The sequence below is a fragment of the Hypanus sabinus genome, chromosome 4 (assembly GCF_030144855.1).
Source record: "Hypanus sabinus isolate sHypSab1 chromosome 4, sHypSab1.hap1, whole genome shotgun sequence".
Taxonomy (NCBI): Eukaryota; Metazoa; Chordata; class Chondrichthyes; order Myliobatiformes; family Dasyatidae; genus Hypanus; species Hypanus sabinus.
Window position 1 is genome coordinate 35,806,115 of NC_082709.1, and position 26,248 is coordinate 35,832,362.

General features: G+C 40.8%; 1 protein-coding gene across 1 annotated transcript in view; it reads left to right on the forward strand.

Moving 5' to 3' along the window:
* The window catches only part of itgav (integrin, alpha V), a 109,569-nt gene that overhangs the window by 16,054 nt on the left and 67,267 nt on the right, over positions 1 to 26,248 (forward strand). Inside the window, exons 3-5 of the mRNA XM_059966815.1 lie at positions 16,706 to 16,797; positions 23,307 to 23,421; positions 25,095 to 25,156. Coding sequence (XP_059822798.1) covers positions 16,706 to 16,797; positions 23,307 to 23,421; positions 25,095 to 25,156 — 269 coding nt within the window. The remainder of the gene's footprint in view (positions 1 to 16,705; positions 16,798 to 23,306; positions 23,422 to 25,094; positions 25,157 to 26,248) is intronic.

Consider the following 26,248-nt stretch of genomic DNA (forward strand, 5'->3'; position numbering starts at 1 on the left):
AAATTCCTGGACTTTAACCCTGAGGCTCAATTTTGTGATTAATTCTAACACCTGATGCTCTTTTGATGTAATTGTTCATAATTGTAGATTAGGCTGTATAATGAGTCAACCTATAGCCGGGGGAGTGATGACACCCCCCCCCCCCACCCCCGTTAGACTGTTTGAGGTAATTTTTTTAAAATTCTTTCTACTTCTCTTGTAATATTTATATCCCTGCACTTGTAATGCTACTGTGACACTTTATTTTTCTTTTGAGATCATGAAATATCTACTGATCTATCTTCTGCCATCTTTTCCTTCCACTTTACTTGTTTGGGCATCAAAGCAAGAAATATAATCTCATTGGTGTCCTGGGTGCTTCATTTTACTGAATTTTGTTGCTCCACTCTGGGAATTTTAGGAGCTGCAGATGTCAACTGTTTTTTATCATGGATTTCTGCTCAAAAATGGAAGAGAACAGCTAAAATATGGACTGTGATGTTGTTTTGGAAATGTGGTCTTAGCCACAGTGTTAATGATTTAAGGTGTAACTTAAAACCCATATCGTTGGCAAGATCTTTGGATATAGATTCCAGTTTCCCTGAGTGGCTCCTTCAAAATTTTTTTTTTGTTCATGTTCTTGGAAGGCACCTGGATATGTTTAATCATGTTGAAGACTGTATAAAAATGCATGTGGCTCTTCATTATTTTACTTCTCAAACAAGTCGGATATGTTACTAGCCAGAGCTGTGTGTTTGTCATGTATGTTTTGCTGGTGCAGATGCACAGAGAGATAGAGGCATTCACTTTCATGCTCCAGCTTGCTGTCTCAGGTATTTTCTGCTTCTGCTTCAGCCCTTGTATAAACCTGGCACTTCCTTTTGGACATTGGCATTTATGGCGGGTGGGTATTTGCACTGAGTGTTATGACTTGGCTCAGTTACTTCCAAGCTGCAAAGCCCAGATGCTGCTTAAATTGTACCAATGTGAGGAAGCCAGATTCCCCATTGGCACAGTTAGAAATTTTGTTTGTGTGTGTGTGTGTAAAAAAAAAGGTTTTCCCTGCTATCCAAAGGTAGAGTGTTCCTATGAAACTGTTTGTAAGCCAAAATGTCGTAATGTGAAGAAGCAATTACCCATTTATATGGGAAAGATTTTTGAGCATTCCCTGACACAAAAAATAACTTACCAAGTTATACCAAATAACACATGAAACCTAAAATAACACGAACATATAGTAAAAGCAGGAATGACATGATAAATATACAGCCTATATAAAGTAGAAATATTGTATGTACGGTGTAGTTTCACTTATCAAAATCGGGAAGACAGCGAGCCAAAATCGATTTGGAGAAAAAAAGTCAGCACATACACCCCTATGCACGTACATGCATACGCACACATCTGCCCCCACAAGGTATCATGGGTCATGGTAGCCTTTCTCAGGGTAAACACACATATAAAGCGGGCGTCTTTTTTTCATAAAAGCGAAAATCCTTTTTGGTTAGCGAAAACACCTCTTTCATTACAGCATTAATAACCAACACAATCTAAGAATGTGTTGGGGCATCTCACAAGTGTTAACAGACATTCTGCACATGAAGTCACTTTAAAAAAAAGAAAAGGTTTTATGGTATGCTGCCCATGAGGCTGCTAAACAAGATAAGAGCAGATGGTTATTTCTGCAGCAATTTGATTGAGGCATAACTGCAAGTGCATGGACGTCAGCCAGGTAGCACAGCGAGAGGAGTTTAAAAGGAGACAGCTTTATAGAGCAGGCATCAGAGTAGAGGGAGACAGAGTAGGAAGGCTTTGGCTCAACGGGGCTTAGGCGTTAACAGGTCGAGGCGAGGTAGGTTTCCTGTGTAGAATACAGACAGGAAGTATGTGTGTGAGGCCAGTGTTCCGTGCCCAGTGTCAGATCTGGAAAGTCCTGTAGACTTCCAGCCTCCTGGACAGCCACATCTGTGCCATATGCGCCGAGCTGCAGCTCCTAAGACACCGCATAAGTGAACTGGAGATGCAGCTCGATGACCTTCGTCTGGTCAGGGAGAGTGAGGAGGTGATGGAGAGGAGCTATAGGCAGGTAGTCACACCGAGGAATTGGGAGACAGCTAAATAGGTAACAGTCAGGAGAGGGAAGGGCAAGAGTCAGATACTAGAGAGTACCCCTGTGGCTGTCCCCCTTAACAATAAGTACTCTTGTTTGAGTACTGTTTTGGGGGCGGGGGGTGGGGGGAAACGGCCTACCTGGGGGAAGCACAGAGTCTGGCCCTGAGGCTCAGAAGACAAGGGATGGCAGTAGTGATAGGGGACTCTATAGTTAGGGGGTCAAACAGGCGATTCTGTGGACACAGGAAAGAAACACGGATGGTAGTTTGCCACCCAGATGCTAGGATCCAGGGTGTTTCTGATCGCGTCCATGATATCCTGAATTGGGAAGGAGAACAGCCAGAGATTGTGGTGGAGGATAAATTTGTGGCTGAGGGATCTGAGGGATTGGAGCAGGGGGTAGGGATTCAGATTTCTGGATAATTGGGATCTCTTTTGGGCGAGGTGTGACCTGTACAAATAGAATGGGTTGCACTTGAATCCCAGGGGGACCAATATCCTGGCGGGGTGTTTTGCTTAGGCTAGTTTAAACTAGAATTGCTCAGGGTTGAGAACCAAACTGAAGAGATAGAGGATGAGGCAGTTGGCTCACAAATGGAGGAAGCTTGGAGACAGTGCGAGAGGGAGGACAGGCAACTGATAGAGAAGGGATGCGCTCATAGCAGTGGTTTGAGATGTGTCCATTTTATTGCAAGGAGTATTATGAACAAAGTGGTTGAGCTTAGAGCGTGGATCAGTACTTGGAGTTATGATGTTGTGGCCATTACAGAGACTTGAATGGCCATTTCGAGTGCTAGGCTTTAGATGTTTCAGAAACGACAGGGAGGGAGTCAAGACAGGTGGGGGCATGGCACTGTTGATCAGAGATAGTGTCACGGCTGCAGAAGAGGAGGAAGTCATGGAGGGGTTGTCTATGGAGTCTCTGTGGGTGGAAGTTAAGAATAGGAAATGGTTAATAACTCTACTGGGTGTTTTTTATAGACCACCCAATAGTAACAGGGACATCGAGGAGCAGATAGGGAGACAGATTCCGGAAAGGTGTAATAATAACAGGGTTATCATGCTGGGAGATTTTAATTTCCCAAATATTGATTGACATCTCCCTAGAGCAAGGGGTTTAGATGGGGTGGAATTTATTAGGTGTGTTCAGGAAGGTTTCTCAGTTGGTCCAGATCGGAAGCAGCATCTCCAACACCTTCACACTTGAGCATGGGGCCCACCCCAGGGCTGTGTGCTCAGTCCACTGCTGTTCACTCTGCTGAACCCCAACTGTGCTGCAACACACAGCTCGAACCACATCAAGTGACACTACCATGGTGGGTCTCATCAGTAAGAACAACGAGTCAGCTTACAGAGTGGAGGTACAGCGACTAACGGACTGGTGCCGAGCCAACAACCTGTCTCTGAATATGAACAGAACAAAAGAGATGGTTGTTGACTTCAGGAGTGACCACTCCCCTCTGAACATTGACGGCTCCTCAATAGAGATCATTAAGAGCACCAAATTTCTTAGTGTTCACGTGGCAGAGAATCTCACTTGTTCCCTCAACACCAGCTCCATAGCAAAGAAAGCCCAGCAGCATCTCTACTTTCTGCGAAGGTTGAGGAAAGTCCATCTCCCACCCCCCCATCCTCATCACATTCTACAGAGGTTGTATTGAGAGCATCCTGAGCAGCTGCATCACTGCCTGGTTCGGAAATTGCACCATCTCCGATTGCTAGACCCTGCAGCGGATAGTGAGGTCAGCTGAGATCATCAGGGTCTCTGTTCCTGCCATTACAGCCATTTACACCACATGCTGCATCTGCAAAGCAAACAGCATTATGAAGGACCCTGTGCACCCCTCATACAAACTCTTCTCCCTCCTGCCGTCTGGGAAAAGTCACCGAAGCATTCGGGCTCTCACAACCAGACTTTGTAACAATTTCTTCCCCCAAGCCATCACACTCCTCAATACCCAGAGTCTGGTCTGACACCAACTTACTGCCCTCAACTGTGCCTATTGTCTTGTTTATTATTTATTGTAATGCCTGCACTATTTTGTGCACTTTATGCAGTCTTGGTTAGGTCTGTAGTCTAGTGTAGTTTTTTTGTCTTGTTTTACATCGCTCAGTGTAGTTTTTGTATTGTTTCATGTAGCACCATGGTCCTGAAAAACATTGTCTCGTTTTTATTGTGCATTCATTGTGCCAGCAGATATGGTTGAAATGACAATAAAAAGTGACTTGAACTTGACACAATATGTAGATAAGCCTACAAGAGGAGAGGCTGTACTTGATCTGGCACTGGGAAATGAACCTGGTCAAGTGTCAGATCTCTCAGTGGGAGAGTGTTTTGGAGATAGTGATCATAATTCTATCTCCTTTACCATAACGTTGGAGAGGGATAGGAACAGACAAGTTAGGAAAACGTTTAATTGGAGTAAGGGGAAATATGAGGCTATCAGGCAGGAACTTGGAAGCATAAATTCGGAACAGATGTTCTCAGGGAAATATACGGAAGAAATGTGACAAATGTTCAGGGAATATTTGCGTGGAGTTCTGAGTGGGTACATTCCAATGAGACAGGGAAAGGATGGTAGGGTACAGGAACCATGATGTACAAAAGCTGTTGTAAATCTAGACAAGAAGAAAAGAAAAGCTTATGAAAGGATCAAAAAACTGGGTAATGATAGATATCTAGAAGAAGGAGCTTAAGAATGAATTGGGAGAGCCAGTAGGGACCATGAGAAGGCCTTGGTGGACAGAATTGAGGAAAAACTCAAGGCATTCTACAAGTATGTGAAGAGCAAGAGGATAAGACATGAGAGAATAGGACCAATCAAGTGTAATAATGGAAAAGTGTGTATGGAACTGGAGGAGAAAGCAGAGGATTTTGAGAATGAGTACTTTGCTTCCGTATTCGGTACGGAAAAGGATCTTGGCGATTGTATGGATGACTTACAGTGGACTGAAAAGCTTGACCATATAGATATTAAGAAAGAGGATGTGCTGGAGCTTTGGAAAGCATCAAATTGGATAGGTCACCTGGACCAGATGAGATGTCCCCCAAGCTACTGTGGGATTTGTGGGAGGAAATTGCTGAGCCTCTGGCGATGATCTTTTCATCATCAATGGAGACGGGAGAGTTTCCAAAGGATTGGAGGGTTGCAGGTGTTGTTCCCTTATTCAAGAAAGGGAGTAGAGATAGCCCAGGAAATTATAGGCCAATGAATCTTACTTCAATGATTGGTAAGTTGATGGAAAAGATCCTGAGAGGCAGGATTTATGAACATTTGGAGAGGCATAATATGATTAGGAATAGTCAGCATGGCTTTGTCAAAGGCAGGTCATGACTTACCAGTCTGACAGAATTTTTTGAGGATGTGACTAAACCCATTGATGAAGGAAGAGCAGTAAATGTAGGGTATATGGCATTTGATAAGGTACCCCATGCAAGGCTTACTGAGAAAGTAAGGAGGAATGGGATCCAAGGGGACATTGCTGTGTGGATCCAGAACTGGCTTGCCCACTGAAGGCAAAGAGTGGTTGTAGATGGGTCATATTCTGCATGGAGATCGATCACCAATGGCGTGCCTCGGGTCTGTTCTGGGACCCTTACACTTCGTGATTTTTATAAATGACCTGGATGAGGGAGTGGAGGGATAGGTTAGTAAATTTACTGATGACCCAAAGGTTGGAGGTGTTGTGGATAGTGTGGAGGGCTGTCAGAAGTTACAGCGGGACATTGGTAGGATGCAAAACTGGGCTGAGAAGTGGCAGATGGAGTTCAACCCAGATAAGTGAGAGGTGGTTCATTTTGGTAGGTCAAATATGATGGCAGAATATAGTATTAATGGTAAGACTGTTGGCAGTATGGAGGATCAGACGGGTTTTGAGGTCCGAGTCCATAGGACACTCAAAGCTGCTGCACAGGTTGTCTCTGTGGTTAAGAAGGCATACATCAATCGGATTGAGTTTAGGAGCCGAGAGGTAATGTTGCAGCCATATAGGAACCTGGTCAGATCCCACTTGGAGTACTGTGCTCAGTTCTGGTTATCTTACTACAGGAAGGATGTGGAGGCCATAGAAAGTGTGCAGGAGGATATTTAGAAGAGTTGGGGAGCATGAGTTATGAGCATAGGTTGAGTGAACTTGGCCTTTTCTCCTTAGAGCAACAGAAGATGAGAGGTGACCTGATAGAGGTGTATAAGATGATGAGGGGCATTGATCGTGTGGCTAGTCAGAGGCTTATTCCCAGGGCTGAAATGGCTAGCTTGAGAGGGCACGATTTTAAGGTGCTTAGAAGTAGGTACAGAGGAGATGTCAGGGGTAAGTATTTTTTTACTCAGAGAGTGATGAGTATGTGGAATGGGCTGCCGGCGATGATGGTGGAGGCGGATATGATAGTGTCTTTTAAGAGACTCCTGGATAGGTACATGGAGCTTAGAAAAATAGAGGGCTGTAGGTAACCCTAGATAATTTCTCAGGTAAGGACATGTTCAGCACAGCTTTGTGGGTTGAAGGGCCTGTATTGTGCTGTAGGTTTTCTATGTTTCTGTGGTATGACAGGAAAGATACAGACAGTATAGAAAGAAGATTGGATGGCAGGAGGCAAAGAGTGGGAATAAAAAGGGCTTTTTCTCATTGGCTGCCTGTGAGTAGAGATGTTCTGCAAGGGTTTGCATGGGTCCGCTACCTTATCATTATATGTTAAAGATCTGAATGATGGAATTGTTGGCTTTGTCATTAAGTTTGCCAATGATGCAAAGATTGGAGTGGGACAGACAGTTTTGAGGAAGCAGGGAGTCTGCAGAAGGACTTGAACAAATGAGAAGCATGGCATAGCAGTGTAAGGAAGTGTATGGTCATGTATTTTGGCATAAGGAATAAGTTGTAGATTGTTTTCTGAATGGGGAAAGTATTCTGAAATTGGACGTGCAGAAGACTTGGGAGTCCTCTTGCAGGATTCCATACCTTGCAGGGTGTGTTGGTAGTAAGGAAGGCAAATGCAATGTCAGCATTCATTTAGAGAGGACTGGAATATAAAAGGAGGAATGGAATGCTGAGGCTTTAGAAGGCATTGCTCAGACTCCATTTTGAAGTTTTGGGCCCCATATCTAAGAAAGAATGTGTTGGCAATGGAGAGAGACCCAAAGTGGTTCATGAACCCGAATGATCCTGGGAATTAAGGAGTTAATGTATGGGGAATATTTGATAGCTCTGGGCCTGTACTCACCAGAGTTTAGAATGGTTTCCTAACTTTTTTTATGTCATGGACGCTTACCATTGACTGAGGGGTCTGTAGACCCCAGATAGGGAACCCCTGGTTTAGAAGTATGAGGGGTGATCTCATTGAAACCTATAGAATATTGAAAGGCCTAGATAGAGTGAATGTACAAGAAAAAAAGTTTCCAGTAGAGTGAGAGTCTAGGACCAGAGGGCATTACCTCAGACTAGAAGGACAATCCTTTAGAACAGAGATGATAAGGAATTTTCTTAGCCAGAGGATGTGAGATTCATTGCCACAAACAGCTGTGAGGCCAAGTATTATGCATATTTAAAGTAAAGGTTCATAGGCTCTTGATTAGTTAGGGTGTCAAAAGAAACAGACAGCCATGATTGAATGCATAGCTGACTGATGGGCTGAATGGCCTAACTCTGTTCCTGTCTCTTATGATTTTATTCTGGCTTCAACATAGCATTCCCACTATGTTCATTCGAGCAACACAAGTGATAACTACGACCACACAACAACAGCAGCAAAACAAAACAACAACTTCAAAACAAGCTCCTTTGCTCCCACCCAGCCGCTCATACACACAGAGGACTTCCATACTCTGAGCCTCCAACACCTGGAGACGCCAACCAGGGCTTGGAATATTGGACCCGACTTCCATACACACGGACTTTGATCTTTTGTATTAGCCCCAGGACTCAGTGATGGCAGGACCCTGAACTCCAGGTCTTGAACTCCGGTCTTACGTGGACTTTTGATGCCAGGACTTGCCAACCTGTTAGGGTGGGGTCATAGGCCCTCTTGACTCCTGCCTGGACCTGCTGACCTGGGGGGTGTGGTGGTGAAATTACCAGCCCATGTCTGCGGACCTGCCAACATTGGCCGATATCCCTGGGGATCACTGGCTGCTCCAACTTGAACTTGGGGCTGACCTCTAACTCGCCATTATTCCTGTCCCTGGACCCTAACCTGAGCCCTAACTCCACACGCTGTCTCCAAAACCAACCTGATGAACCTAAAAATCAACTAAGCCTATGCCATGTCGAAGTCTTCAGCCCTTATCAAAATCTGGAAACTTTCAAATTGGGCAAATATTGGAATGGAATGAATGGGACCCATGTGGTGTATCATAGCTTAACAACTTGCATTTGGGCAGCTGTTCTCTATCTAGCACCGGATCCAAATTGTGCCTAAATATGGTTTCTCTTGCACTTCCTTACTTTCTGCAAATCCCCCATCCACTCCACCAGAATGCCCATCCCTGTTTTGTTGTGGAAATTATTTGTGAAATTTCAATACTGTAACTGCAGCCAATTATGTTTTTTTGAGGGCAACTGAAAAAAATAAACTGTGCATTAGCTTTCAATAAATCTGGCACAAATTACGAAGATGCTCTATTTGGCTCCTATTTCAGTGAATGTTTGTACTGCTTTCTGTCCTAAGACTAGACTTACATTTATAGTTAAGTGAGCTGAAATAAACAATAGTGGTAGGGCAAGGTTAAGAAATTCCCAAAGAAATGAGTTTTCCAAACCATTTCTGTAGAGTGCTTCATGAGTAAAGTTGTTGTAATCCATAATATTAGAAACATTTGGTAATTGCTATTTGAAAAGAAAATATAGATGGTGGATAAACTCTGCTGTAACTCCATCTATTTGCCCTTCTTGCATCCTACAGTCTTATTGCACACTTAAGTTTTTAGTTTTCCATTAAATTTGTAAAGGATGGAGCATGCAAATGTTTCCGAAGGCATTTCCAGGTCTCTGTGTGGGAAATGTGTTCTTGATTTTGCTTAGAAAAGATATGTTTATATGCTTCTCTCTGATGGAAATGATTTCCTTGTGTGTTTTTTTTTAAATTAGATTTTAAGTATAACTTTAAAAAATTCAATTCGAAGAGTTCCCTATCTTTTATAAACATCAGGGGATGCCATGCAACTTCATATAATAAACCACCCATGACAGTATTGTGATCCCAGATGATATTCTGATGAATCTGCACTGTAATACAAACAAGTTCAGCATGTTTCCTAAGATTACCTGGGCAGCAAACTTCAGTAGTGTGTTGGAGCACCCTGCAAAGGTAATGTTTTCTTTTTTAACCATATAACCATATAACAATCACAGCACGGAAACAGGCCATCTTGGCCCTCCTAGTCTGTGCCGAACCCTTAATCTCACCTAGTCCCACCTACCCGCACTCAGCCCATAACCCTCCACTCCTTTCCTGTCCATGTACCTATCCAATTTTACCTTAAATGACACAACTGAACTGGCCTCTACTACTTCTACAGGAAGCTCATTCCACACAGCTATCACTCTTTGAGTAAAGAAATACCCCCTCGTGTTTCCCTTAAACTTCTGCCCCCTAACTCTCAAATCATGTCCTCTAGTTTGAATCTTTTTGGTTTCAGTGTCTCCTTGGTCAGTTACGTAGAATGTTTTCCCACTCATGTTCCTCATTCAAACATCTTTCACAATCTACCAGATAAAATAGAGCATATGCAGAATTATCATCATCATCACTCTGAAGGTTTAGACCATAAGATATAGGAGCAGAATTAGGCCATTTGGCCCATCAAGTCTGCTCTGCCATTTTATCATAGTTGATCCATTTTCCCCTTCAGTCTCAATCTCCTGCCTTTTCTCCATGTCCGTCCATCCCCTGACTAATCAAGAATCTATCAACCATTGCCCAATGACTTGGCCTCCATAGCCACCTGTGGCAATGATTCACCACCCTCTGGATAAAGAAATTCCTCCTCATCCTTCTATTCTGCAACTGTGTCATCTGGTCCTAGACTCTCCCTCTCCACCTCACTCTATTGAGGCCTTTCACCATTTGATAGGTTTCATTTTGGTCACCCATCATTCTTCTGAATTCCAATGAATACAGGCCCTGAGCCATCAGAAACTCTTCATGTGACAAGCTGTTCAATCCTGGAATAATTTTTGTGAACCTTCTTTGAACCCTTTCCAAGTATAAGTATATCCTTTCTAAAACAGGGGCCCAAAATTGCTCACAGTGCTCTGTGAGGCCTCACCAGTGCTTTGTAAAGCCTCAACATTACATCCTTGCTTTTCTCTTCTAGTCCTCTTGACATGAATGCTATAATTGCATTTGCCTTCCTTACCAGACTCAACCTGCTGTTTCTGTGGGGTTTAACAACTGCATGAATATTTTTTGGTCATCAACCTTCATCAGAACTGAAAAGATTCAGGCTGTTAGCAAGAGCAAAGCCAAGGGAAGGGAAGAATGGGGGACAGTACATAAGGGTACAAGGCAGGACATTTTAAAATGACAAAGGTTGGGGAACAAAACAGAAGGATGAGAATGAAAGACTTAAAAGAGAAAAGATGGAGCCAAGGAAGTGTAATTAGGAATAATAGGAACAGTGGCAGTATCATGTTTTCAAGGAAAATAGATTGAGTGTTCATACCCTGCACTTTCCCTGTCCTCAATGCTGTACTTGCTAGAAGCCTATTCCAGCCAGTACGACATTTTCCAGGTCGGATATCAGTGGCCTAAACCATTCACTTGCTCCACTTGCTTGAATATTTCCAACATTTGATATACTTATCAGCTCCCAGCTGCCACAAAATAGCAATATTTTTATTAACGTTTGTGTACTTCGATTTATTATCACTTTATTTAATTCAGCAATTTACAACCGTGTAAGCAAGATGATTTTGATGTATACCATCCGGAACTCTGGTTTGGATTCTTATAAGCAATGAAGCTGAAATGATCAATTCCCTCTTAATTTTTCTAAACAGAATCCTCATAATTATAGAGAGGAGTTTCTTTTGTGTACTTTTTTTTAAAATCCCAAATGAATCATTTTTATATGCTGGAAGTGGGCTTAATATTAATGCTTTAAAAGGGAATTGAATGTCTTGTAGATTTTTGAGAATTCTGAGAGAGAACATTAAAAGTAGTTCCCTGATATGAACTCATTCTGTGCCTTGATGGAATAAATGCAAGGCAAATTCATTCAGCATTTTTTTTTCATGTCTGTAGGTTATGTATTAAATAGCACATTGATCATGGTTCTGAATCAGAACCGGGCTGATAATTACCAACGTGTATCTTGAAATGTGTTGTTTTGTGGCAACCGTAAAGTGCAATACATAAAAATTACAATAAATTTACAATGCAAATATAAAATAGTGAAAAAGAGGAATAGTGACATAGCATTCATGAGTTTATGTGCCGTTCAGAAATCTGAGCGTAGAGGGTAAGAAGTGTAACCCCCTGGGTCACCTCAGGCTCGCTCAGCTCGTTCTCGTCTAGGGGGAGCAGCCTTCGGCCCCGCCAAACTGGGTAATCAGCCGGTGTGGATGCTGTGTGATGTCCCCGCCTCACCCAAAAACAGACAGTACACCATATGCGATTAAATGAGTACAATTTATAAAGGTTACTATAACTGTGATTAATAACGATACAGTATATATGAAGAAAAAAATAAAGGAAAGGCACCAAACTTATCAGAGTCCAAACCACTTCGTGCACAACCGTTGGAGCTCAATTACTGAAGTCTTCTGGCCACCATTCGATCCCCTCCGAACTCCTCGACTCGCAGCTTAGGACCATCCGAAGGGGTCAACCAAGCACATCTAGCTTCATCTCCTCTCCTCAGGGTACCTCCTGGCCTTGGACCCCCGCTTGGGGTCCGTTCCTCGCCCAGCTTACAGCGTTGCGTCCTCTCTCTCTCTTAGCCCCTCGCGCCGATCTCCCCAAAAACCCACCAACAATAGCTTACAGACTCAGAAGAAAGAGCAACATTAATCCCAATTGGTTTACAAAGGAATACAATTCTCATTATCAGTAACTTTTAACCCAAACAAGCTTCCAGCATTCTCTTGCAACAAAGAAGCATTCCTGTTTTTAACAAAACAAAGAAGCCATTTTGATTACATACACAGTAACAAAGAAAAAAGAAACCCCCTTCAGAGAAGCTATACCTGAAACAAAGAACATGGATCTTTAGGCCTCTGTATCAGTTCCCTGATGGTAGGAATGAGAAGAGGGCTTCTCCCAGGTGGTGAGGATTATTAATGACAGATGCCACATTCCTGAGGCATGCCTTTAAAGATGTCCTTGATGGTGAGATGGATTGTACCCTTGATGGAGCTGGCTGAGTCTACAACCCAGTGATTTGAAGCCTGCATACCAGGCAGCAATGCAACCAGTCACAATCCTTTCCATTGTACATCTGTTGAAATTTGCAAGAGTCTTTGACATACCACATCTCCTTGGTGACTTTCTTTTTTCTTTTTCAATCTTTTTATTAAATTTCATATATAAAGAAAAACATAACATAATATTAAATAGGTTATAAATACACTAGGCTTGAAGTTAAATTAGTCATAAGATAATAATATCTTATTAAAATATCAGCAAAAAAAAACATGGTACAATAATCGATCAAACCTATATTGATTATACATGAAAAAGAATAATCACCAAAAGAAAAAAAAAGAAAAAAAACAAAAATGCAAGAAAAAATGAATATTGAAAAAAAAACCTAAACTAACATGGGCAATAATAACAGTTTATGTGTACATGATTGTGTCAAGAACTCCGGAACTCCATACCAGAACAAGAATAAAAAGAGAAAAGGTCTGGAAGAGGCCAAATTAATTCATATGAACGTGTCGAACGGTCCCCAAGTTTCTTCAAATTTAATTGATGGATCGAAAATAGTACTGCTAATTTTTTCTAAGCTCAAACAAGAAATAATTTGAGAGAACCACTGAAACGTGGTAGGAGGATTTACTTCTTTCCAATTTTGTAATATAGACCTTCTGGCCATTAATGTTACAAAGGCGATCATTCGTCTAATTGAAGGGGAAAGTCGACTACCATCCTCATTTGGTATACCAAAAATTACAGTGATAAAATGAGGTTGTAAATCAATATTCCAAACTGAGGAAATGGTAGCAAATATGTCCTTCCAATAGTTATGTAAGGTGGGACATGACCAAAACATGTGGGTCAATGAGGCCACATCTGAGTGACATCTGTCACATTGAGGGTTAATATGAGAATAGAATTGAGCAAGCTTATCTTTAGACATATGAGCTCTATGTACGACCTTAAATTATATTAAAGCATGTTTAGCACATATAGAAGAAGAATTAACCATTTGTAGAATTTTTTCCCATTTTTCTGTTGATATATTATATTGAAGTTCTTTTTAATTCTGCCTGACATTTCTGGTTGTATCTTCATAATCATATTATAAATAAGAGCCACTAATCCCTTCTGACAAGGATTCAAGGTAAAAATCATGTCTGAAAAATCTATCGGAGTTGAATTGGGAAAGGATGGTAAAACTTTATATAAAAAATTTCTGATTTGTAAATATCTAAAAAAAATAAGATTTAGGTAACTTAAATTTGTTGGAAAGTTGGTCAAAAGATATCAAACTACCTTCAGAAAAAAGATCACGAAAACATATTATACCTTTCCTTTTCCATATGCTAAAGGCTTGATCTGTTAAAGAAGGTTTAAAAAAGAAGTTAAATAAGATAGGGTTGTCAAGAACAAAGTTTTTCAGAGTAAAAAACTTATGAAATTGAAACCAAATTCGTAATGTGTGTTTGACAATAGGGTTGGATATCTGTTTATTGAATTTGACTAAATCAGCAGGAAGAGAAGAACCAAGAACGGAGAATAAAGAATATCCTTGTGCATCATTACATTCTAAATTTACCCACTGTGGGCACAATGGTGAATCCAAATCTAGTTTCCAATATATTAATCTCCTTGGTGACTTGGTATATCACCAAAGACTTTAGCAAATTTCTACAGATGTATGGTGAAGCTAAGGTCCTGTTGTATCATCAAAATTATGTAATTTGCATTTAAAAGCAGACAGTTCTGAATATTCTAATGAACCTGGGTGCCTATATTTTCGTATTTGGTATTAATAGAGCAGATTCCAACAAGCCCAAACAATTGAGAGGATGGGATTGAGTATTTCCCTAATGCTTGCTGTGTTTTGAATTTTGATTAAATCCTGTCATAGGTTTCTTGATGATGGTGGAAAAAAGTGGTGGTGTGACTTTATAATTATAGCTGCAGATTCTCATGAGCTAAAATTTAATTGCCACTAAGAGAATGAAGTTTAGGCAGTCACAGAAAATTGAATTCTGAAAGTATTCAAAATTTGAGAGCCGAGTTTTTTTAAAAAAAAGATCAGCTCATAAGCAACTGTTTGCCATTTGGATACTTGATGATTTAACCATCCTGGTGAAAAAGTACGTTGAGAAATTTAAGTGCAAAAAAATTTTAAATGCAAAGAGAAATGAACATATAACCAAAACTTAGATTTATCATAATAAAAGACTAGGTTTGTGATTCCACGTAATTTTGACTAGTGTGTATAATTATTATTTACTTGTAGTTAACATCAGGGATGATTACATAGGAAGACTATGATGCTTTGGAATGGAATGAGAATTTTGAGCAGGCGGGGATTTGTGGAGGAGGGGAACATTTGTGAAGGATGGCAAGGAGGAGTGTTGTGAGGTGGAGGGCAGGAGTGGGCTGGGGTGGAAAAGGGTCAGAAGGGAAATGGAAGAAAAGGGCTTTAGGCAAAAGCATGAGTACTTTGTGACCATTGGAATGCCTTAATGCTCATGAATTCTGGCTCCTTGGCCTCACACTCACTCAAGGGCATCCACTCTGTCCAGCTCTGGAATTCACCTCTTGGGTCCATGGTTAGAACTAAGGCTGCTGCAAATTTCAAATGGGCTTCAGTGAGTAAGTGCTACTTTACAGTTTTGTCAGGCAATCTACTGAGAATAGATGAGGGATTAAGTACAGGAAAACTCAAAATCCAGGACCATTGGCAATTTGGTGGCACTGAACTAGTAGATCTTCAAGATATTTCACTATTCGTACTCCAGCCTACTTTTAACTCACTCTACAGTAGCATAATGTATTATTCGTTGGTACAGTGAGTTTGAAGAAAGCAGGGATTGGGGCCTTCATGAGTTTAAAAGAGCACAGGAAACTGTAAAGACTGAACTAGGTGCAGGACCTTGACGGTTTTTGAATAATCAGAAGCATATTGTTGGAATTTTACCATTTGAATTTGAACACTGCGCCTTATTGTTTACCAATGCTACACTTTCCCCACAGTTGTTACATTTTATTTTTTAATGTTTTTTCTTTGTTTTACCTTGTTTTACCTCAACTAACTACAAAGATTTGATCGCGATGAATAGTACTTGAGACAAGCTTTTCTGTGCATCTTGGTACATGTAGTAATAATAATACACCAAAAATTCATCACTGTAACTGTACTGCAACAGTTCAGCTATAAATGTAACAAGATTTTATGCTGTAGTTCCATTATTTGGAAGTTGCCTGCTATGGTAGCCTTTGTTATACCCTATGCTTTCAGCCACTGAGTTTTGCGTTGGGAGGATCTAATTCACTAGAAGCAGTCTACTGTGGTGGTGCAAACCTTGTGCGAAAGCTGATCTGGGTCATCTGCTTCCTGTGAGTGTGGTTGAAAATACTCAAGCCTTTCCTTTGACAGTCACGTGTGGGGTCCTGCTGTCCCAGCAATGAAATTGCAGTTGCCTCATCTTTGCAGATAAATTGTCTGCCAACGATTATGTCTAGCTGTGGCAAAAGTACATTGCTGTAATCAAGGCATAAATGCATAAACTGGAGTTCCTGGAGTTGTCAAAGTACTACTCCAGTCAGAGGCAAAATCTTTATGAAGAGAGGGGAAATAAATGAAGGAATTGATTTATTTCAGTTGGTGTAATGTAGCAAAAGTTCCAGTAGTGTTAACAGTAAGCATCACTGAAGCTGACCAGTTAATGCCTATTTGTTTTTGTTCAGAAATCAAGATGTTTCAGGGATATGATATAATTTTATACATTGAAACTATTCATGTTATAAAATTAACATTTGTATCATTGGAACTACAAGTATTTCCCTTGTTTCAGTAGCCAAGTAAGTAATCCAAATTTAGGAGTGGAAACTTTATTGCTAAGCTATTATTTTTCAAATCCATTGCAAGTGCTTTGACTCCGTGGTGCTTCTGTGACATTGAGAAAGCTCAGCCTTGTTTTTGCACTAACTTGAATTATTTGTTCTGGCCTCGGGGAACTTGTGTCCTTTTTCAGTGGTAAAATGCAAATTAGTTTCTCTGCCCCGGCCCATGTTCGGACAGTATTTAGTCATTAGGGAAGGCATGTTGTGAAATCTGGAGTTGCTGGAGAGGAGTTTTCCCCACAACAAATGTAATTTTGAAATAATTAATGATCTTGCAACAGCTGGTATGAAGTTGCTCTTCTCGGATGATGGTCATAATATTGTGGCAATTTTGAAATGTCCCACTCTAATGACTTTTTAAATATATTCTTAAAGGTAACAGACGTTTAAACAAGGATGAGCTGATGGAATTCAAATCCCACCAGTGGTTTGGAGCGTCACTGAGAGCTCAGGATGATAAAATTCTGGTGAGTGAAACAGACCTTTTGGATTGTCTGGTATGGAACAACCGCAGGCATTCAAAACTTCTTGAGCAATTGTTTATCTCTTCAAAGTTAAAATTGAGCTTATTGTTACATGCACAAGTACATGTATGCACAGGTATAACGTGCTTGCAGCTGCAGCAGAGTACACAAATGGCAATCCTCACTGTGACTCTTGCCAGATTTTATCCACCAGGCCATTATACCAATTACTCAGTGGAAAAATGATCTGTATGACTGAATTATTCACTTCTTGAACCCAAAGCCATGAGAGGCTGCATATATATACTTTGGTGTAACGTTGATGATTCTTGAAGGTAGCATCTGTGCTCCCCCAGTTGTCCTGTGTGAGTATGGTTCCTTGCTGAAATGGGACTCTCTAATCCTGTCCATTTTTTTTTTGGTCTGTGGGTGCCCACCAAAGCATGATTTAAACCATAAGACTTTGGAGCAGAATTAGGCCATTCGACCTATTGAGTCTGCCCTGTATTTGATCATGGCTAATCCATTTCAGCCTCAACCCCATTCTCCTGCCTTTTCCCCTAACACATCACACCCTGTCTTATCAAGAATCCATCAACCTCCCCCTTAAGTATACCCAATGACCTGCCCTTGACAGCCGCTAGTGGCAATGAAATACACATAATCACCCCTCTCGGGCTCAACTCTGTTCTGAGTGGGCGTCCTCGTATTCTGAGGTTGTGCGGTCTGGTCCTAGACTCCCCTTCTAGAGGAATCATCCTCTCCACACCCATTCTATCCTGGTCTTGCAACATTCGATGGGTTTTAATGAGGATCCCCACCTCATTCTTTTAAATTCCAGTGTGTAAAGGGTTAGACTGGTGAGTAGACAGGAAACAGTGGTGTTGGGTGACCTTGAGAAGTTTGTCAGACTATCTGTTGGAGATGATTATTTGGTTTGAATGTTGTATTCCATGTATTAGTCTTATTTTAGTCTCTGCTGGGGAGTAGTATAGGTGATTTTATTGTCTAAAGTTCATCTCAGGGTTCTGAAAGAGACAACTGAAGAGTTTGTGGAGGATTTAGTAGTAACCTTTTCTAGAATAAGTAGATTCTGAAATGATTTTGGAGGACTGGAAAATCACAAATGTCAGTCGAGTTTTAAGAAGTGGGGGAGGCAAAGGCAGGAAATTATAAATCAGCTTGACTTCAGTGGTTTGGAAGATATTAGATTCCTTTATTAAGGATGTTGTTTCAGGATACACACACACAAAAAAAGCCAGTCAGCTTTCTCTGTCAGCTTGTCTTTGCCTCTGTCTCTTACCCGCCACATCTGTTGGAATTATTCTGAGTAAATAACAGGTGCAGTAGACAAAGGAGAATGAGTGGAGGTTTACTTCGATACCCAAAAGGCTTTGACAAAATGCCTTTTATGAGGCTGCTAAACAAGGTAAGATAGTAACATAGACAGAAGATTGGGTGACTGCCAGAAGACAATGTGTGAACATATAGGAGGGGTGAGCTTTTCTGGTTGCCTGACCGTGATCAGTCAGGGGTGTTGCAAAGGGTCAGAGTTGGATCCACTGCTCTTCATGTTCTATGTTAATGATCTGGATGATGAAGTTGATGGCTTTGTTGCCAGGTTTGCAGATGATGCAAAGGTAGGTGCAGGGCAGATACTGTTGAGGAAGCAGGGAGTCTGCAGAAGGACTTTGACAGATTAGACAAATGGGCAAGTAAGTTGCAGATGGAATACAGTGTTGTGAAGTGTATGGTCATGCACTTGCTTAGAAGGAATAGTCTATTTTCTAAGGGATCGAATTTAATAATCTGAGGTGCAAAGAGACTCAGGATTCCCAATGGAGTAGGTAGTAAGAAAGGCAAAGTTAATGTTGGCATTCAATTTGAGAGGACTAGAATATAAAAGCAAGGATGTAATGCTTTAAGGCATTGGTCAGTCTGTATTTGGAGTATTGCAAGCAGTTTTGGGCTCCATCTCTAATAAAGATGTGTTGGCATTAGAGCGAGAACAAAGGAAGCTTTCAAGAATGTTTCCAGGAATTAAAAGTTTAATGTATAAGCATTTGATGGCTCTGGGCCTGTACTCACTGGAGTTTAGAAGAATGAGGGGAGATGTCACTGAAACCTACCAAATATTGAAAGGCCTAGAGTGGCCTATGATACTATATACAACCCTGAGATTAATTTTCTTGTGGGCATACTCAATGCATCCATAATGGAGTAATAACCATAATAGAATCAATGAAAGACTTTACCAACATCGGCATTCAACAAGTGTGCAAAAGACAACAAACTGTGCAAATAAAAAGTGAAAAAAATAATAATAAATATTTAGAACATGAGATGAAGAATCCTTGGAAGTGAGCCCATAGGTTGTGAGAACATTTCAATGGTGGGGCGAGTGAAGTCACCCCTATGGTTCAACAGCTTGATGGTTACAGGGTAATGACTGTTTCTGAACCTGCTGATGCGAGTCCTGAGGCTCCTGATGGCAGCAGTGAGAAGAGAGCATGCCCTGGGTTGAGGGGGTCCTTGATGATGGATGCTGTTTTCCTGCAACAGCACTTAGCATAGATGCTGGGAGGGGCTTTACCCAGAATGCACTGGGTCATAGCCACGACATTTGTAAGAATTTCCATTCAAAGGCATTGGTGTTTCCATACCAGGCTGTGACGCAGGCAGTCACTATACTCTCCACTAAGCATCTACGGAAATGTGTCAAAGCTTTAGTGGGGGAAGCTATGAGCAGAGAGCCCAGCCTCATAATAGAAGGAATAATTATCAAAGCTGAGGTCTTTAGCCAGAGGATGGTGAATCTGTTGAATTGTTCTGTTTAGGTGGCTGTGGAGGCCAGCTCATTGACTCTGTTTGAAGTGGTGCTTGATAGGTTCTTGATTAGTAAGGGTGCCATGGGTTGCAGGGAAAAGATAGGAGAATGAGGTTGTGAGGGAAAATAAATCAGCCATGTTGGAATGGCAGAGTAGACTTGATGGATGAATGTCCTTATTCTGCTCCTGTGTTTATGGTCTTGCGTTAAACAAACAATCTTGATTCAATAAGCAGAATAATGTGCTATCAAGAGACACTTGCCAAATAAGATTGAGACTCATCCATAATAAAACACATGAATGCAGTACGTCACTGCGCGGTTGTACAGACAAGAAAGCAAAGTTACTCATTGTGTCACTTCTGTCAAGACTGGCAGTGGCTGGGTAACATTTTGCTGCACATACTTTTGATGATGATGGAATTTAGAAAGTGAATGTAAGAGGTGGGTATGTCATTAAGTGAATTAGAGATTGATTCAAAAGAAATGCAAAAAAAAATTCAGTGTTGGTGTGGGGTATGCAAAGTCTGTGTTGAGATGCACTGGGGCTTCAAGGACTTGCCATTTTTGTGTTTGCTTCCACTTCTATCATTCCTCTGTACTTGGAAACAGATGTTTGCTTTTACACTTTTCCTGTTTCTGCTGGGAGCCCGTTACCAGAAGTGTTAATTGTGTTTTTTTCTGTCCGTAAACCTCCCCTGAGCTGCTCAGTATTGTCAGCAGTTTTTGTTGTTGTTTTCCTATTCTGTTCATGTTTTGTAGGACAGGCTCTTTTTGATGTATTTGTTATCCTTTCTCCATTGACTTATTGCAGTGGGATGATTTGTTGGCATCTCCTGCTGTGCTCCAGACTAACACTTTATTACAGCACCAAAGAGGAAATGAAGAGCAGTAAGGAATTCGCCTTTCAACATTTGCGGAATGAACTGTGATGGGTTTTGGTATTTGGCAGAAGTCTGGCAATGGGAAGTGGTTTAATTTATTATGATATAATTAAGAAGATGGATCTCCAGCATCCCCTCCTCTGCTATTTATTACAAGGCCCATGTCTGACATCTGGTCCACAGTTAGGACTTTTTTTTATTTACCTCAGATGAGTTCATTGTTGTCTAAATTATTATAACACTTCATTACTTCACAATTACTTTCTGTAATGATATCCAGGATGAAATTCGGCGAATCAGATCTTTCACATATTTTTGCCAGCACATTGCTCCATTGTCATTGTTTTCTTTATCTATCATTACTCCAAAAAGTTGGTTTTTTTTAAGTCTTCCAAATTCTTGAGCTACTGCCTCATCCTTCCCCTAGCTTAATAGTTCTTGTTTGTTCAAGCCTCTAATTGTAATCTTAAATAGTATTTTTTTCTGTAATTGCAATTGTTTACTATCATTCCAAGCACATCTTGCAATCTTTGATTCATTACGTTCTTGTTATCTGAAATTCACATCCACCTACACCTTCCTTTTGTTGTTTCTCATTTTTAACAAGCATCTTAATCTCATTTTCCACAGGTATCTTAAACTTAGCTACTTGACAGTGAGATAATTGTTGAAGTCAGTATTGATAGTCTCACTTAAAATAAAGAGACTATGTATAAATTGTTACAAGTCTTGTGTAGTCTAGCTTGCTTTACATAATACATCATACAGTGCCTATTTAAAAAAAAGTATCCACCCACCTTGGAAGTTTTCATGTTCTATTGTTTTACAACAGTGAATCTGAGTGGATTTAATTTGGCTTCTTTTGACACTGATCAGCAGAAAAAGACTTGTGGCAAAATGAACACAGATCTCTACAAAGTGATCTCAAGTAATGAATATAAAACACAAAATAATTGAGTACATACGTATTCATCCCCTTTAATATTATGCACCAATTCATCACTGGTGCAACCAATTAATTGGTTTTAGAAATCGCATAATTAGTTAAATGAAGATCACCTATGTGCAAATTGTTTCAATTGATTCTAGTGAAAATACATGTGTGTCTGAGTTACTATTCTGGCAAAAACAATGCAGTGAAGACAAAAGAACACTTCAAGCAACTCTGCATGAAGGTTATTGAAAACTACAAGTCAGAAGATGCATACAAGAAAATTTCAAAGTCACTAATTATCCTTTAGAATACAGTTAAGTCAGTCATCAAGCAATGGAAAGAATATGGCACAGCTGTAAATCTGCCTAGACCAGGCCGTCCTCAAAAACTGAGTGACTGTGCAAGAAGGGGAATAGTGAGGGAGGCCACCAAGATACCTGTGATAACCCTGGAGGAGTTACAAGCTTCAGTGGCTGAGATGGGAGAGACTTTGCATACAACTGTTGCCTGGGTGCTTCACCAGTCACAGCTTTATGAGACAGTGGCAAAGAGAAAGTCACTGTTGGGGGAAAAAAAATTCACATGCAGTCTCAGCTAGAGTTTGCCAGAAGGCACGTGGGAGACTCTGATGTCAGATGGAAGAAGGTTCTGACATCAGAACCGTCTGATGAAACCCAAATTGAGCTTTTTGGCCATCTGACTAAACAACATGTTTGGATTGAGCCAAACACTGCACATTATCAAAAACACACCAGCCCTACCATGAAGCATGCTGGTTGCATCATGCTGTGGGGATGCTCTCTGCAGCAGGCCCTGGGAGGCTTGTAAAGGTCGAGAGTAAAATGAATGCAGGGAAATCCTGGAGGAAAACTTGATATAGTCTGCAGGAGAACTGCAACTTGGGTGAAGGTTCTCCAAGAGAATGACTCCAAGCAAAAACAAAAGTTACACAGGAATGGCATAGAACAGCGAAGTTAATGTCCTGGGGTGGCTGAATAAGGGGCTCAATGCAATTGAAAATTTGTGGCTGGACTTGAAAAGGGATGTTGACTCCAGCCCTATGCTTGAGCAGTTGTGTCAAGAAGAATGCGGAAATATTGCAGTGTCCAGATGTACAAAGCTGATAGAGATTGATCCACACAGACTCAAGGCTGTAATTGCTGCAAAGTTGCATCTACTAAATACTGACTTGAAGGGGTCAGTAATTTTGTGTAAAATAATTGTAATAAATTTAAACCAATTTGTAGAAATCTGTTTTCACTTTGACACGCAAGGGTGTTTTCTGTTGATCAGTGTCAAAGAAGTTAAATTAAATCCACTGTGATTCAATGTTGTAAAACAACAATATGTTATATTACAATGTTATAAAACAATTTTATAGGCATTGTATATTCTAAACTGTACGTTGGTCATACTTGCTGCCCTTTATGCTACTGGCATTTAAGGCAGAAATGAAGGTTGTCCATCTCCTATGGTATTCAAGGCTTCCTCCTTCATGCCAGTTGCTCTCTCGATTTTTATCCCCCACTACTGGCAGTCATGCAAGTCCTGAATAGGGACCCTGGAATACTCTTGTAGAAGGACTCTTCAATGCTTTTTCTGTAACAATTCAGTTTTACCGGTGAGGACTGTTAGTCCTGAGCTGAGCCCTGAACCTGGAGGACCCCACGAAGAGCCAAAGAAAGCTCAAGGCTCTGACTCCAGTCATTGTAGCTCTCTTACACAAGCCTCCAAACCACGACAAGGTCGTGGTGCTCTTGGAGGATACCTGTGTCACAGATTGCTTAAACATGACAAATAATTCTGTTGCTGATTATTGAGAGTTAGAATATTTTAGACTTCCCTCTTTTTTTTAACATGTACCCAGGCTTGTGCACCTCGTTATCACTGGAGAACAATAAATCGCCCAGAACGTGAACCCGTGGGGACCTGTTACCTTGCCAGTGGAGAAAAGGTTGTGGAATATGCACCGTGCCGATCAGGTCAGTGTAAGATGTTTTACTGTCACTAAACAGCTGTTTATGTGTCTGTTTAAGATGGGCTTGAAGTTGCTGTTAAGATCAGGATCCTTTTGAAATCTCTTATAAAGTTCAAAAATCTTGACTAGTTTTATTCATGCCCTTTTTATTCATTGTTTTAAAATACTACAAAATAAGACAGAGTTCTTGTTTAATCTGGCAGGTACTGGACTCTGAATTCTACTCTGTTTATGTACTGGATAGCTCACCAGAAAATTATAAACGTGTTAGCTGCAGTTTTTCTATTAACGGCAATACCGAATGAGGTTGAAGATTTGTCCATGTTTTCTCATCCTCTGGCTATGTTTATCTTGCCTGTTTTGTTTATTATTTGTGAATTGCAGGGGGTGCATGTATTAAATAGGTGAGAAGTGCACTTAAGGTTAATATTTTCTTACACAAACATGACTGCTGGATTAGTTAGTAGAAACAGTCACATTGTAATCATTTAAAAATGGTCAGGTCTTTTGATGGAGTAGGATTGCTCAGAACTTCTGGATAAGTTAGACAGGGTAAACAAATAATGAAGTTTATTTTTAACTCTCCAGTGTTGACTTAATTAGTAGAAGTGCCTTGAGCGGTTTTCTGCAAAGTAGTTAAATTGAACCCACTGGAAGTTATCATAAATTTTTCTCAACTGCCTGCATTCAGCTTGGTAATTCTTTAATGCTTCATAGTTCATTGCAACCAGATTGATTCTGATAATGAGGTCAGTGTTATTTAAAAAAAAATCCCCTCCAGAACCTATGGAAAAGGAAGAGAGCTGCCAAAATAACTGAATTGTTTGGAGTCAGCTTTTTTAAAACTTGAGATAAACTTCACTGATAGTTGCAATCTCTGGTCATTGAGGTCAAATTCCCTGCATTCATTCCCATGTAATAGTTTCCTCTCTTGCCCACATGTGAATGGTGTCTTCACAAATGCAAGTTGAGTCCTTCACAAAATGGTTTGATAGACTACATTGTGCAGTTTCATTTAAATACTAACAGATGTCCAGGAACATTTTGGCATTTTTCCATACTGTAACTTTAGTTTGAATGTGGCAGCACTATCCATTCATGTAGAGGTTCTGTGGGAAAAAAAATGAGGTAAATTTACCAGTTCTTTTAAATTTGTAACAAAAAGCTGGAAGTAACCCAGTTTATTTAAAAGAACCTCAGTTCACCCATTTAGAGGTAGGACTGAGAAGCATGCCTAAATATTTTTGAAGTAGCGGCTCGAATTTGAAATATAAGCATTGTTGCCTTTGAAGAAGTAATCTGGTTCTTCATAGCCCACAACAAATACTTGACTCCCTAACCCACCAGTTGGACTCTTTGCATCTATCTTTTATCCAGGAAGTCAGACTGATGTGTTAAGATAGAAACATCGTTAAAGTAGACGTTCATGGACTATTCCAAAGGTTTCAATGATTGTCTCTTCAGGGCAGAATGGTCAACTACCTCTTGTTTTGTTTCCATTTGAAATGAAAATTAGCATGTTCAAGTCAGCATGTTTTTGAATTAAAAATAAAATAACATTTTTATTTCCCATTTGGACCTAACCTCAGAAGGTCATGCTTTGTTGTCAGTACTGTGGGAATTATTTTAAAAGAATTATCTCAGTAATTCATGACATCTGTATTTCTTTATATATAGATAAACCTGAAGCTGATGGTCAAGGATTTTGTCAAGGAGGTTTCAGCATTGACTTGACAACGGTAGGAGCTTTTCTCTCATTCAATGCAGGCCTGTAGATGTGTGTCACTCAAGTAAACTGTTAACCCTTCTCTCTCTCTCACACACACACACACACACACACACACACACACACACACACACACACACACACACACACACACACACACACACACACACACACACACACAATGCTGGAGGAACTCAGCAGGTCATGCAGCGTCTGTGGGAAAGAGTGAAGTCGACGTTTTGGGCTGAGACCCTTCAACAGGACTGGAGGAATAAAAAGATGAGGAGGCAGAGATAGGCAGTGGGGGAAGGGAGGAAAAAAACACAAGGTGCTCGGTGAAACCGGAAAGAGGGGGAGGGGTGAAGTAAAGATCTGGGAAGTTGATTGATGAGAGAGATACAGGGCTGGAGAAGGGGTAGCGTGATGGGAGAGGACAGAGGGACATGGAAGAAATAAAAGGAGGAGGAGGAGCACCAGAGGGAGGTGATGGGCAGGTAAGGAGATAAGATGAGAAAGGGAAATAGGAATGAGGAATGATGAAGGAGGTGGGGAGGGCGTTATCGGAAGTTCAAGAAGTCAATGTTCATGCCATCAGGTTGGAGGCTATCCAGATGGAATATAAGATGCTGCTCCTCCAACCTGAGTGTGGCATCATCGCGTCAGTAGAGGAGGCCATGGACTGACATGTCAGAATGAGAATGGGAAGTGGAATTAAAATGGGTAGCTTCTGGGAGTTCCTGCTTTTCCTGGTGGACAGAGTGAAGGTGCTCGGCGAAGTGGTCTCCCAACCTATGGTTGAAGTCAAGAGTTTACATACACTTAGGTTGAAGTCAATAAAACCCATTGTTTAACCACTCCACATATCTCATATTAATAAACTATAGTTTTGGCAAGACGTTGAGGACATCTACTTTGTGCATGTCACAAGTAATTTTTCCAACAATTGTTTACAGACATTATTTCACTTCTAATTGACTATATCACAATTCCAGTGAGTCAGAAGTGTACAAACAATATCAAAAGAAATCAGCCAAGACCTCGGGGGAAAAAAAATTGTGGACCTCCACAAATCCGGTTCATCCCTGGGAGTGATTTCCAAACGCCC